A 15,899-nucleotide genomic window follows, 5' to 3' on the forward strand; every position below is an offset into this window, starting at 1 on the left:
TCAATGAATTCATGTAACATATTGTTTAAGAAATGTTTATATAACATTTACACGATCAGTCCGAGTTTATTGAGTAACTTGACTTTCAACTTTTGTTTCAAACACAAACTCCTGCAAACGACGTTCATCCCTCGTGACTCGGAAATTCTGAGATGAGTGTATATATTGTTTAAGGTCTTCAAACTCTGTTTCCGGTTCTATATTACAACTGTCTATTTTTACTGTGAATGTGTGTGAAAGTTTCTCCACTACCTTAATGATATCACGGAATGTTGAAGCAGAGATGTTTACACGATTCAACTCAACACGTTCAATATTTACCATTTCTGGAGGCAGCGACATTTCACCTAGATTGATACTGTCCAACTTTACGTGTTTCACTTGACTACTTACTTTCAATTTTGACACTTCAGGTATCTGGAACAATTCTAACGCCCTTAGATCTGAATGCTGGCAAAAATCTAAACCGAAAGTACACGAACGATCGTGCTCTGTACACGATAAGTTCCCTATTCCAATCTCCGTCATTGTTTTTATGTTTATAATATAATTCAGAAAGTCATTCAGTATATCATGATTCATCACGAAACCGTGGATATAAATTGCTTGTAACGAAGAATTATTCTGTAATGTTTCAGACATTTCACGGTTCCAAGAACCGAGAGGCCATTGATAAAGCGATAAAACAGTGACACATTTTGTTGACCTTTTTAACAGTAAAGGAAGCTGCACTTCTTCACCTATACCGCAATAGAATATTTTATTGATGTTGAAGGGTTCGTGTAATTCACAAGAATCAATAATTTCATGTAAACTATGAGTACCGTATATGTTGATATTTATTGACTGCATGTTGTTTTTATTGTGTACTGCGAGCCATGATAAATGTGAAAAGTAATTTTTTTCTTTACAATCCCCGCTAAAGAAAAAATCTTGGCAGAAAAATTCGAGTTCCTTATAACTCGTGTTTTCTTTGATACAAGAAATGTACATGTCTTGTATGTCTTTCAGAGGATTACAGTCCCTATCAGTCGTAGACCTGTATTTGCTCGTTATCTTATCTTCGTTGATCACAGACATCAACTCGCGTGATATTGAAGAAATGATTTCTGCATTCAAACCACTGATGAAAACAAACACTGTCGACATGTCAAGAATACTTTGCAAACTTCTGCATTTCTGTAGAACAATTTTTTTGATATCACTTTCACTTTGACAGGAAATATACAATGCACAAAAAAATTCCTGCACTGTTTTGTGGGAAAATGAGAATTTAGAAATTTGTTTTGTTAGTGTCTTTTCTGTACTTTGTGTTAATATTCCCGAGTCAAGACTTAATTTTAAATTCTCTGAGGTAAGATGTTTGTCTGTCATTGACTGGTTAAACACAAGGGTGCTTTCTTTGTTTTCAGTGAATAACGTTTCAAATGCTAATTTTCCTAAAGCTTTCAGAAGTGTGTTGTGTTCCTTACAATGTTCATGTTCGCTGAAACATTGTGGGATATCACTCTGGGTGTGCTCGCGTGACCGTTGCATGTGCGTAGATTTTTCAAACGTTCGTTTAAGGAGCAGTTCAACAATTTGACAATATAACTCAGTTTTAGATTTTCCTAGCTCTATTCCATCACACCATAAACACAGAAGGTACATCAGTAAAAGCGGAATAGTTTCCAAATCTGAAATGCCTCTATCACTTACAGCTCGATCAAAGTTTTGAATGTGTTTTTCTATGTCAGTTTCACCACGCATTAGTGAGATCACACTCCTCTTTAAACTTCGAGCAGACGTTTTACTAAGTCCGACAAGTTCCAACTTTCGCTCTATTTCACTTGAACGTATCTTACTAACGCCCAACTTCCACGGTCTTGTTGTTGTTAGGATTGTACATTCCCTAGCTTTCCTGTGTGGAATGTCACAATTTCTTTGTTTACAGGCCGGCTTTGTGGGTGTCCACTCGTCTAAACCATCTAGAATCACTAAACATTTTTCCTTAGAAAGAATGGTTTCAAGATCACTTATTGTAATAGACGTGTGTGCTAGATCTTTAATTATTTGTTTTATGATCATCTCATCAATGTCCCATTCTTCGGAACAATCACGTAAAGACAACAAGAACACAAATTCAAACTTCGACATTGCATTTACAGCTTCAATCTTAAAGTATTCTTCTTCATTTTGGATACATTTTTTGGCTTGACACCAGGTCAAAACAAGCCGTTTACTTAATGCTGTTTTCCCAAACCCAGCATCCGCAGTAAGGTAAATTTCATGACACGGTTCGCTTTCTTTGTAGAACACATCATGCAATGACGTAACCTTTGATCTAACTTCTTGGCAACCTCCAGGCGACTTCTGAATTTCCACTGAATTTATGTCTGGCATGACGTAGAACTCAAGTAAGCGCGTGTCATTTTCTTCAAATAAAGGTGACAGAGGTAGGGTATGGTGCCTTTTCCTGTAGAGATCTATCAAATCTTCCTTCAGGTCTGAAATATGTAAAACGTCGTTTGTTATTAAAAATGCATGTTTACCAGATTCATTTTCTAAAAGAGCACACATATACACCTCCGCACTTTAAAAACGCACCACTCAGAAAATGGGTCATAAAATTTTATTTTATATGACAATTCCATTATTTTTATGTGATTACATAAATTCATTATCTGGTACACAAACAAGGAAAATTTAACAAAAATCGGTTAACAAAAACTGTTCATTTCGTCCTATTAAACAACACCACCTCCAAGTCAAAATTCACAGACGACCAGTATGTCAGTATCTAGTATGTCCTCCGAGAGCTGCCACGCACGCAACGCATCTTCTCCTCATTGAAGTAACTATGTTGCTAATCCTAGCTTGGGGAATGTTCATCCACTCTTGATTTAATGCAACACGCAACTCCTGCACGTTTGCAGGAGGCGGAGCCCGCTTGTAAACCCGATCTTTGAGCTCTGCCCACACATGTTCAATGGGCGCCAGATCGGGCGATAGAGCCGGCCAATCCATGACATCAATATTGTTGGCTTGCAGAAAGTTATTCGTATGGCGAGCAACATGAGGCCTCGCGTTGTCATGCTGAAGGAGGCCTCGCGTTGTCATGTTGAAGGATCCCTGCATTTCTACGAAAATTGGTACGCATGAATGGCACCACTTCCAGTCGAAGTACGCTATCAACGTAATTGCGAGCATTGACGTTTCCCTGCAGGAATACTAAGTTTGTCCGGGTAAACTTGGTGACCCCACCCCTCAACAGGATGCGAATATTCAGGCAAGCCACCGTGCTGATAGGTTCCTGACTACTGCCACAACGGCAAGACAAACCATTGGTTTGCATGGGTATGTACAAAACATTATCCTTAATACATGTACATGTTGTTTTACGTAATTACGATTTTAAAGAAAACAAAATAAGTTCATATTAATATTTATAATTTAAATAATAAGATAATCATGATGTATAACGATTAAGACTCGATGGAGATTATTTTCTGATATGACAGTCACACTAACCTTAGCATTATTTACATTGTACGATAAGCATCGATATCCATGTAATGCGGATATTGAATAACGTAAATCTTCCTTATTTCAGTCGCCAAGTTCCCCCCGATGACGATCCGACGTCGCCTGTATACAATCGGATTCCATGCCACACGTCCTAAGAAGGGTTTAGCCCTAACGGCAAGACACAGACGCCAGCGTCTGATGTGGTGTAGGGTGCACGCTAGATTCACTCGTAGGCAATTGGGACAAGTCTTGTTCAGCGACGAGTCAAAGATGAATGTAAATCGATTAGATGGGAATAAGAGAGTCTGGCGCACCCGTGGCGTGAGATTTACGAGGCCTTGTATCAGCCAACGTAACCGATGGGGAGGAGGCAGTGTCCATATTTGGGGTAGTAACCTTCGGCTTTCCCGAACGTGGCCTATCTTGTACAACGCCAGTAGCAACAAATCGATCGTGCAGTCTTGTAATGGTTGTATGATAACAATGTAAAAGAATAGCAATCCTTCGCGCACTCATACCAGCCTGCATCATTCCAATGGCGCGTTCCCGAATATTATCCGGAAGTCGGGGCATATTGTGCACTTGTTATTTATACAAAATGAAACAATTGTTGATCTTATAGTTACGTTTTTATTAGAGATCACGAATTTATCAATTTTACATTATTTGACTCACATGTACAGTGCACATGCAAAACGTGCTAAACGTCTTACCTGTGCATAATAAGTCACGGATGAGTGGTTTTGAATAAATATAATTTTAATTAAGCGACAAGTGACTAGTGTATTGGAAAAAGACATTTGTTATAATTTAAATTAATATTGGAAGACTTTATGCGTGAAATAAGTAATAAAAAATCTCAAAATTCTATTGAGGGGTACCAGATATAAACATCTTAAATAAGTAGTTTTTATTTATAGATCTTTTTCATTTTTGCACATCTTATGGAAGAGATATTGAGATTACTATATAATACAAAAATGAATAAATTTGTCTACTCAGAAAGTGTTATTTGTGTATTTATTAAGTGGTGCGTTTTTAAAGTGCGGAGGTGTATATATCAAATCAAGTGCACATACATGTAGCTTTAGTGTAAAGGGTGAAATATAAGTAAATTGTTGTTTGTATGTATGGACTGCAGCTTTTATTACCCTTGTCACATGAAATTGTCCGTCGTCGCTTATTTCTCTCTACCAAACATAATTATTACACAATAGGCTAATATAGATGTATGTATATGTGCCATATTTAGTAGATTTGAATTATCCTCATAGAGTAAAATTTCAGAATGTTGACCGTGTAATACAACTTACAGTGTTTAATGCTTATATGTGTATGGACACATTTATGTTAACTTAAGGAAACGTAGAGAATTACATCTTGCTTAAGTTGGCAACCTAGCGGCCTGGCGGCCTGAAGTTGGCAGGCTATCGACCTGAAATTAGCGGCGTGAAGGTAGAGCAGCCTAAAACGAAGTCAGCGACTAGCGACCTATAAGATACATGTAACAGCTAAATATCTAAAATTTACAGATCAATTAAACAACTATTCAACCGGCTTGGCGGCCTAAACTGAAATGAAAAATGGTTGAAATCGTAAGTACATGGTCCCAGCAGCCTAATAACCTTGTGGATGCAAATTACAATTAAATACTGAAAATTCAAAGTTCATTAACATGATTCTAAAGTGATTACTCTAGGCCGCATGGCCCAAAGACACTTTGAGGTCAAGCCCCACTCCCCTCGCCGCCCCTGCCTGATATCAGCCAATATTTTCAGTCTTTGAAACACATTGAGCACATATCACAAACACTGAATATGTTTTGTTACCAATTCAGCATGTTTTAAAAATTACTAATTACTATGAATGCAATAAAAAGTGATTTTCTGAGCATTGATAGTATATGCGATTTTTTTTAAAACCGTTTTGTACCAGTTGCACGTTCGTTGTGTGTAAACGGTTTGCAACTGGGCTTTGAAGTAAGATTTTTCTGAAAGATTATTCACTTGCACAAAAGATGGCCAGTCATAAGCTTTTTTCCAAATAAGGGGAGATAATTCTAAAATGGGATCAGCTTGATTTATGGTTCATTGTGTAAAGAAATTGATATAATTTATTTTTGTTGAAAGAAAACACACCCTCCTTATATCTTTTCATAAGTTAAGAAACACTTTTCTTACAAAAAGGCGGGGCTAAACAGGTCAAGATCTAGGTTAATTAATAAGTGCGTCACTATAGAAAAACATGTTGTTTTTCTTTCGAAGTGCACATAAAATGCATCTAAAATTATTAGTCAGGTCATATAAGTGTTATATTGCAGTAAAGTGATTGACATAGGGTGTAACTTAAGTGACAATTTATCTATATTTTACGAGAAATATTTTTTTTTGTTTATTATTTTCGGTTTGTACCTGAATTCATTAATTTTGCTTATGTAAATGATGTATTTGACCAATCTGTATAAATATGGAGACAAATTGTGTATTGCCTGACTAAGCTGAAGGGGACGCCCGCTCACACAGCAACAACGTGGTGGCTCGGAGGCCGGTCAGGGCTAAGGCCTTGCACTGTTCACAGCCTAAGAAGGAACGAAGACGAAGACAGAGAGTTATGAAAAGCTTAAAGGCTTACTTGTGCTAAATGGAATTTTGTTAGCTCTGTCAGTTAGAAGTTATACTGTTGATGACGGAAAATAAACTAGATAGAGACAAAAAAACAGTGTATTGAGTTATTTATCCAGAGGACTTAAGGAGCGGCTACGCTACACTGTTGATTTGGCGTCGTACGACCAAGGATCGAACAATCACGGAAACATTGTCGCGGAAACACAACAAGAAGTACTACATTACAAGAGACTACTTTGATCACTAGCAATACGATAGCAGTAAAATGGACCAAACATATTTTGGAAATCGTCGCGGAAACACAACAAGAAGTAAAACACTACAAATATTATTTAGATCACGAGTAAATAAGATGATACTACATTGGATCAAAAATATCTTGGGAAATTGTTTTCGACACACAATTATAATACCCAAGCAAGACAGGCAACATCAAGAGAAGAAATAACACAACAACCAGATGTGGCTGGGATGGTAAAACTACTTGAATATCGGGATCAAAGACGGATAGATAATATTCAAAGATGAGAACTGGTACAACACCTGCACAAGGAACGTCGAGAACCAAAAGCTATTAAACTGTTATCAAAATGAAAGTTCTTCTGGACGAATTTCAAAAGGAAAACACATTTATTATATTTTCAAGCAAAAATAGAAGAGTAACAACAAAGTGTATAAATCTATAAAGGTTAGTGTTCAGATATTATCTGTAAAACCAATGTGGCTATTCGGGAACAGGTAGATTTATTTAGAAATTGCAAGTTCAAAGAGAGGTAAATTAGAAATATTGTTGGCATATTAAGGTTTTATTTTGAAACTTTTTGATAAAAAAATTAAAAATTTTGTAAGTCATTAAGGTAGTTTGACAATGTATTTGTATTAAAGTAACTTAAATTCAATGTGAATAAAATAAGTATTCGGCGAAAAATGTAATACCAAAAGAGAAAGATGTAAGTACAATGTAATAATAAATTATAAACAATTTTACGGAGTATTTGCGTCAATGCATAGATATCATAATATCAATTACGTTATCCGTCAACTATGCCGGGGTAATTAACAAAACAGTTTTGACATGTATGCAGATTCAATATTGATCAATAAAAATATTAATGAATGATGTACATTTTCTCTCGAAGTGCACATAAAGTGCATCTAAAATTATTAGTCAGGTCATATAAGTGTTATATTGCAGTAAAGTGATTGACATAGGGTGTAACTTGAGTGACAATGTGTCTATATTTTACGAGAAATATTTTTATTGTTTATTACTTTCGGTTTGTACCTGAATTCATTAATTTTGCTTATGTAAATGATGTATTTGACCAATCTGTATAAATATGGAGACAAATTGTGTATTGTCGGACTAAGCTGAGAGGGACGCATGCTCACACAGCAACCACGTGGTGGCTCGGAAGCCGCCAGCTAGCCTTGTCTGTCGCAGCTGAGACGGAATGAAGACGAAGACGGAGAGTATGAATGCTTAAACAGGCTTTAATCGTGCTAGATGGACTGTTTGTACTCTGTCCGTTAGAAGTTATACTGTAGACGGAATACCCAGATAAATAAAAACAGTGTACTGAGTTTTTTTCAGCGACTTAGACGGCTATGCTAACATTACACTGCAAATCCTCTACGTGACTTTGTTATATTTACAGTATCAGTCAATCCCTTCCATATTTTGGACCTAGCTGAGAAAAGTTTTGTTTAACATGCATGAGATATTCATAATTAGGTACTAGAGTTACGGGTCCTAGCACTGCACTTCGTTCCAATAATCTCTATTATTGTACACAAGTCCTCTTCCCTATTTTCAAATTCTCAGGACAAATTTTCAATGAGGGGGGATAATTCAAATATGGGGTCACTAGTTATGGTTCTTTGACACTACACTGTACTCCACGGACCTCATCAATATGTAAAGTATCAAGTCAATCCTTTTCATAGTTTTGGACTTAGGCTCCGGACAAACTCTAATTCGAATACAACGTTTCTGGAGTACTTCCGTTTTATCGGCTGTTGAAGTTTATTAACTAGAATATATCGGTCAGGCAACACTGAATATGGTGCAACGCTTGACTCCTAGATACAAATCGGGCTTAATTAACTGGAAAGACAGATATAACTTATAATGAGGCATCGGTCCGTGACGTCTCAATATTTCGCTCACTGATTGAGTGTATATCATATAACTCTTAGGACTAGGACCGCCCCTTGGCGCACACTCAACTTATCAACACAGAAGTCGATAACTCATCATCAACACATACCATTTTGGTAGCAGCGCCTATCATATCCGTTATTTACTTTTTCCAGTGACTCCAAAATGCTGTTCCAATGCGATGTAGCAATTTTTGGTGGCAAACTGTGCCAAAAGCTGCAAAAAGGTAGAGTAACAAGAGGACTGTAATAATGAGAGAATTCCATTCTGAACTTACAGTAGAGCCGATTCAATCGAGTGACAGTTTTAGACCCTCGTAAAGACCGACTTTGTGTAGATGCCACTTTAGATTGGCATTAACTACATTTCCCTGAACCTCTAAAATGGTCTGGGGATTTGACTAATTTGCGTTTTTTAAACTCCTTCGGTACACATTCTGAGTGGGTGAATGCCATTTTAAAATTTCAATATTATGCCTGGTAATACAATATAATTATAAGAAGATGTTCTGTAAAAAGGGGAACAAAGCAAGTAAAGTTATAGCAGACCTCATCCAGACATTGTTTTAAAAGCCAAGTGGATATGAAATAAAGTTCGCAGGATTTTTTTCCAGAGACTTTTATATAATTTTTAGTACAACTTCCACCGTGTGTAGACATACTATTGCACAATAATTGCGGATAAATTAATAGTTAACAAACTATCTCTTGAGAGACAAGCTTTAATTTCCCTTAGTTTCAGTGAACCAATTATGGCTGCATTTTGAAATAAAACTGAGAAATAGTGAAGAAAGAAAATTCACTTAATTCCAGTATGTTCTATTTTGCCACGTTTTCTAGTAGAACTACTAGGCTCCTGCTTACTTGTGAGCAATATAACCTATATCACCCAAGCATAAAACTTCTGACCCGTAAGTTATGTGCAACAGGTCATCACAATAGTGATACATAGTGATGTCACTTGTTCTTGATCATTTTGGATCAGTACCGTATTTTTAGCTTGAACATACAAAAACGAGTTTGTTTACTAATTCAACATAGTGCAAATTTATTTTAAAAAGAAAGGTTGTTACAGTTTCAAATGTGGCAAATGGTAATTCAGTAAATTATTATATACCTTATGCTAATGTATTTTTAACAAGACCGAGTTTGAAATTTGATATCACTGAAATATCATCAAATAACTATTTCATGAATTCCAATTTTTTCCAATTAAACGCATGATCAAGACATGATAAGCATCATGCGGCTATTTTAAAAATAGCAATAAACATTTTTATGATGTCAATAATATGACAAAACCTCCAAATTTAAAGAAAATCATTGAGCCAAATCTGGAGCCCAGCTCTTGAGAAAGCCAATCTAATTTAAACAGTACTTCAGGTCATTTTTAAAAAAGTATTAAAGCACTGACCTTCAGTAGCAGTACTACTGGTACTGCAACAAGCCTGCTCGTGAACCCCTTCACGGAACTTAATCAAACTTGGTCTGTGACATTATTGTAAAGTTGGTAGGATCATCTCCCAAAGTTGTCCAAATGGTGGCTCTTGTTTCCTTTAAGGGGCCACTACTTTATACTTAACACAGAGGTAACCATTCATGATCCAGCGTGTCATACATAATTATATTCAAGGTCAAATAGTCAAAGTCAGATGAGCGACTTCTGTTAAAATTAATAATGAAATATTCTTATGATTCACATCATTTACGTAGTTTACATGATTTTGAAGAAAGAAACATGTATCTTTAATTCAGATGTTGTGGTTTTGAAAGTTTTGATATTGAGATGTACCAATAAATATTTGTATATAATTTAATGATTGTTCAGCGAAATAAAGTACAGTCCAACTTTGTTAAAGTGCTCCAACTTGCTCGGCCCATAGAAATTTATTCGAGTCATAGGTAGTTCGAACCAACTGAATTTCAAATATAATTAGGTAACACTAAGACTAGCTCCTAGACAACGATATATATTTTTTTTTATTTTTATTTTTAAAATTGTGAATGTAACCAGTCTATATCCTATGTCCAATATCGATAATATTACAACCAGTCTGCGAAAATCTCTAAAATAGACTTGCATTTGTCACTATCACATAAACTAAGAGAAAAATTACAAAAGTTGAAATTTTGTACTTCATATCTTACTTAGCAATTGACTATTAAAGGAAAGTATGGAAATGCTATAAAATACAGTTTTATGCTTATTGAAAAAACAATCACATTAATTGTATACCATATGTAGATAGGGATTTTATAAGGACCAAAGGTGGAGTTCAAGCGAAGCAGGCTATTCGATCGTTCTGAGTTCATGCAAATGAAATTGGATGTACCATAAAACTTTATACCATGCACTCTATAAATCTATGATGTTAATTAAGATTACTTTTCAGGACGCTCGCTACAGTTTCGTAACTTTTTTCTCAAAAATAGATTTTGATGAAATGTTTTGTATTAAAAGAACAAGTTATGATGTATTGAAAAATGAAATAAAAATACTAGGTCACCAGCTTTGTTTCATTTTAATTTGCCCCTAGATATGGTGCTATTTTTAACATTTTTCAAAATTTCTATAATCCTAAAATGTATTTCAGTAAAGTACAATAATCAGCATAAATTTGATATCTAAGCATTTTTATAACGGAAAACAATATATCTATTTGAAACATGCTCAGAGAAATCAAAAGAAAATGATTTTGTAAAGAAAGGAATACTTGTTCAGCAGACCTAAGGGCTATTTTTGCATATTTTTGTCAATTTTAAGTTGGTACTTCTGCTATTTTCTCGAGTTTCACATAACAGAATTTAATCAAACTCTGCACATACCTTTGGTTATGTCTACCTAATCTAAAACAAAAAGAAAATGGATAGGTCACCATATTAGATTTCGCTTAAATCAAATTACAACGAGGTGGGGTGTGGAGGGCATTAATACAACGCAGGTTGGTACGAAATACTCTTTCAGTGTTTGAGCAAATGACTTAGAGATATATCAAATTATCAAACGGCAGATTTCTTAATAAGCGGATTTTAAAGTGTTTCTGAAGCATTCTGATGTCATAGAACGATGAAAGTTTCCGCCTTTCTCCGAACAAAACCTATAGTTTACGAATACGGATGTACGGTATGGGTACGGTACGGGATTAGAAACAGCTGAGACTTAATGCAGAGTTACAGACTCCAGTATATGTCGGACTGAAGCAATTTGAACTAAAAGTACTTCAAATGTATATATTTTGTAGCCATGGTGATACTTACCCTAACCTTTAGTCAGTATATTATACATATTATACATCAAATGCATGCGAACATACAATAATTTGCGAATTTTTGCCGTACGTGACATTAGATAATCACTTCCGGGCATGCGCAGAAGACCGCTCCAACTCTGCAATGAGCTACATCGATTAGAAACACAACCAAATTGGCACGGTGCTGGGGTAAATATCGACCCGTCCGGAAAATCTGTAGCGAGCGCCTTTGAAAACAGTGCTGTGTTCATAAAGTAGGCTATAAAAAATCAAAAACTATTTAAATTCATATACTTTTCATGCATTTGGCTTAACATTCTGTACTCAGACGGACTGGGAAGCAAATGTGCATCACTGCTGGAACCTTTCAATAAGTGAATAAAGAAATTATAAAATCATGTAACTGGTCAGTCTTATTTCTGCTGATAGGATAACTATGCAGTGGTTTCTTAGACCATAGTTAGGTGAGGCATTGCCACTGATCATATCAACTTGCATGTTGTCTCAATATACAGCTTTTGATTAATTAATGTCCATTAAATGGTCATAAAATTACATGCATGGATTAGGGGAAACCAGAGAAATTCTCTGAAATCTGGGCAAAAAAGTACAAACTGTATCCTTTTTGTATAGTAAATTGATGTGATCCTCTGTCACTGCATATGGGAATATACTATGAATTACAGTGATTTTTGGGGTATTGGGTAACCCTTAGTAAGTTCTATCTACATGTAGATAGTTGCTTAATTACTATGATATAAGGTACTGTGTGGTATTCTTGTTATATGTTTGTACATCTAGATTTAACTCTTTGATTTAGTGTTTTGTTTGGATATTTTACAGACTAGATAACAATATACTTAGCTGCACATCCCTGTTGATATGTTCGTTTATTTTTTCCTGCTTCGGTATAGTTTATAGCTTTTAACGATATACCTTTGTGCAAGACAAAAATGATTAATAGGAAACTGAAAGAACCCCATAGATTTCAGGAGAATAATATTTCTTTAGTAAATACTGATTTTAACATACGTATGTTAGGATTTTCTACTAACGTCTGGCTTTATTAGTATTCAGATCAAATCCTTGTAACATACATGACAGGTAATATCAATGTTCATAAACATATATTAAAAGATATATAAAAATTGATAAATACAATCTACGATACTCTAGCAACTTATGGCGTTCAATAAACTCCAGTCCGTGTATTTTACATGTATATTTTTATACATCAACATCTACAGCTTGTTAAATCATTTGTACTGTACTTTCAAAGCTACAAGAGAATACCGATATCAGGTTTTCGATAGTATCGATGGTCAGTGAAACTCTGATTGGTTGTTAAGTTCGTGTTTGTTTATAACCGTTCTCGTTTACCTTTGAAAACATTATAAATGAATTCGTCTCACTGGCTGGTTTGTAAGTTATATTCACATAGTCAAGATACATTAAATACCATTAGAGCAACGAAAGCTCTTGTAAAAGTGCTGTTTTTTTTACCAATAATTTAAAAGGTGCACTGTTTGTGGTTGAATAGACATTCTAGTAACCTTTTTACTGACCTCTCAAACAATTAGTTTCAAACATAAAAGTTGCTTGTTTTACGGTAAATCAATTTCCGGTTTATGTTAATCAGGTATTTGTGCATGTCCTCACGTATATCTACAAAATTCAATGCAAACTATTATAAGAGAAGAAAACGTAATTGCAGTAAACGTATCAACATGGTAACTTACGATGTTTTCGTTGAATATACGCATCTTCCAGTGCCTGTAACTCTGGGTTTGTACCTAGGATAAAGAAAAAAAGAGAGTAGGAATATAACAAAGCTACATGACAGTGTCACATAGACTGTCAGATGAATATAGTACTAACAGACTGAATAAATAACAGAAACATTATTACATCGATCGTACCTTAAATGTCTACTGAAAACCTATCAACTCTACCTTAATATCTAAATTCTTAAAAATAGATTGATGAAGTAATCTGCATTAAAGTGACATATGGTCCATCACGAAAGTACAATTAAAGGTGAACACGGTAAAATCGCAACACATGTCTAAGGCCAGTAAAGAAGAAAAACTAAATTTGAGAAACGTAACACATGTGCAGTTGTCATTTACTATGTAATGATCTTGCAATTCTTAATGTTTTTACCTTTTTAAAATTACCATTTTGTTCCAAAAATGTCCTACATTGTGACAGGCAATTTTCTTTCCTTAAAGTTTAATAAAGTATTAATCTGCTATTACCTAAGCGCAAAGTGAACATGTGTGACATGTTTTTCAATGTATCAGTAGTAGAAATGTAAATCTGTCTTTGTGTCTTTATCATTAAATTGGGATTAGCTTGCGTTTTCAACTGAAGGAAGACATTGTAAAATGTTATTCATTAGTGTACATGTAACAGTGATTTAAATTTGATAGTCAGGATAGGTGCATTCTAACAACATTCGAAACATGTACAATTAAACACACCTTTAATCACTTTAGACTGTGTTTTAACTGCCTTATCTTGAAGTTGTTTCTCCAAGATGCTTGTGTCTTTGCCGTTTTCGATACATTCTAGCATTTCGACTAACAGCTTCTGCTTCGTCTTTATCAGACATTTCTTTAAATTGTCATAACAAAATTCCCCTTTAGACCTGACTTTATCCAAAATTTTCCTATTCTTTTCTGTTGTGTATCTTTCTTCCTGCGTAAAATATTCAACTTTAAACATAAAAAGAACAGGTTTTTACATGTCATTATATATACAGGATAAGCTATGCTTTTTGTAATGGTATAGAAAAAGTTCATGCGTAACTAGGCAACACGCACATCATTTAGGTTCAGATTTCACAAATAAACAGATATAAGTACTGACTTTCTGCAAGTGTTTGACAAATATATCACAAAACTTGAAAAAGAAAGAAAACTATAAGATAATGAAAATGTATAACATATAGAAGCATGAACGATCTTTAACAGGAATATCTAAATTTGTTGTCAGTCACCCTAACTATTTGAAATTCCCTTGTATTCTTTATAGATATTATTCAACGTTTTATTACTGATCAGCTAGGGAATTACAAATATTCAAATCATATACTCTAATATTTCCCTTAATTAATATAGTTAGGATGATTAAAATAATTTAACTTTGTGGGAAAATTATATATATCCTACCCAAATATCTCTTGTTTCTTGAAAATCGAATAGTTTGTCCTCTAAAAAACAGTCAAGTACAGGATCTGGAATCATGTAAACTACAAGTTTTCTGCGGGCTTTGTCTATGTAAGTCTTGAATGTCTCTAGCTTTTCATGATCAGCCGATTCTGTAACCTCTTCATCTGAAAGAGACGCAAAAGGTATGAACTTGCAATTTGGAAAACAGATCATTTCTTTACAAATCTTAAGTCTTTGTTTGTTTGTTTGTTTTGGGTTTAACCCCGTTTTTCAACAGTATTTTAGTCATGTAACGGCGGGCAGTTAACCTAACCAGTGTTCCTGGATTCTGTACCAGTACAAACCTGTTCTCCGCAAGTAACTGCCAACTTCCCCACATGAATCATCAGAGGTGGAGGACGAATGATTTCAGACACAATGTCTTTTATCAAATCGTCACTGAGAACATACGCCCCGCCCGGGGATCGAACTCGCGACCCCGCGATCCGTAGACCAACGCTCTCCCTACTGAGCTAAGCGGGCTGGCATATCTTAATAAAAAATAAGTCGAAAATGGGCCAAAACCCCAACGAAAATATGGGTTATAAACGGAACCTAACGTCGCCTGTATTATCTAATTATATAGCTGTGTATTAATGAATGTAATCCGTTCGTCCTTCGAAGAGTAATCAAACGGACACCGACAGTTTGTAGATTTTTTAGTAAAAAAGGGACAATAACTCTGGCAAAAAATAGTGGATTGTAACAAAAAATACCCTTGACCTGGACCTTATGATTATATGCCCGAGTACTAGAGCAGAAGTAAATCTACCAAGCATCCTTTCATAAATTATCACAGGCAAACTGACAGACGAATGTTCTTACAAACCGACCTATATTGGGCATTTCTTTTCTTATAAAGTTTCAAACAAGCGACAGAAAGTACCCAATAGGCAGTACGGAATGAATAAAATTTACAGTTACCTTTTCTCTTCAATATCCAATAAATCTTCTCTCGTTTACTCGGACAGAAGGACGGACGTTCTTACGAACAGATAATTGTTGTGCATATCATTTGTTACAAACTACCAAACAAGCGACGGAAAATAACCAATAGGCAGTAAGGAATGAATAGAATTTACCGTTACCTATTGTCTTCAGTACACAACATTTCATTTCGTTTGCTCGGACAGATAGACGGATGG

At 35.1% G+C, this 15,899-nt stretch overlaps 1 protein-coding gene across 4 annotated transcripts in view; it reads right to left on the reverse strand.

The window, feature by feature from the left end:
* Positions 1-55: 55 nt before the first annotated feature.
* The window catches only part of LOC123557644 (uncharacterized), a 44,927-nt gene continuing 29,083 nt past the window's right edge, over positions 56-15,899 (reverse strand). For all 4 annotated transcript variants that reach the window (XM_045349246.2, XM_045349245.2, XM_045349244.2 and 1 more), the window contains 4 exons: positions 14,716-14,879; positions 14,026-14,242; positions 13,282-13,335; positions 56-2,486 (listed from right to left, as the gene is read on the reverse strand). In XM_045349246.2, the coding sequence (XP_045205181.2) occupies positions 67-2,486; positions 13,282-13,335; positions 14,026-14,242; positions 14,716-14,879 (2,855 nt within the window). In that variant the 3' untranslated portion in view covers positions 56-66. The remainder of the gene's footprint in view (positions 2,487-13,281; positions 13,336-14,025; positions 14,243-14,715; positions 14,880-15,899) is intronic.

The sequence above is a fragment of the Mercenaria mercenaria genome, chromosome 5, assembly GCF_021730395.1.
Source record: "Mercenaria mercenaria strain notata chromosome 5, MADL_Memer_1, whole genome shotgun sequence".
NCBI classification, from domain to species: domain Eukaryota; kingdom Metazoa; phylum Mollusca; class Bivalvia; order Venerida; family Veneridae; genus Mercenaria; species Mercenaria mercenaria.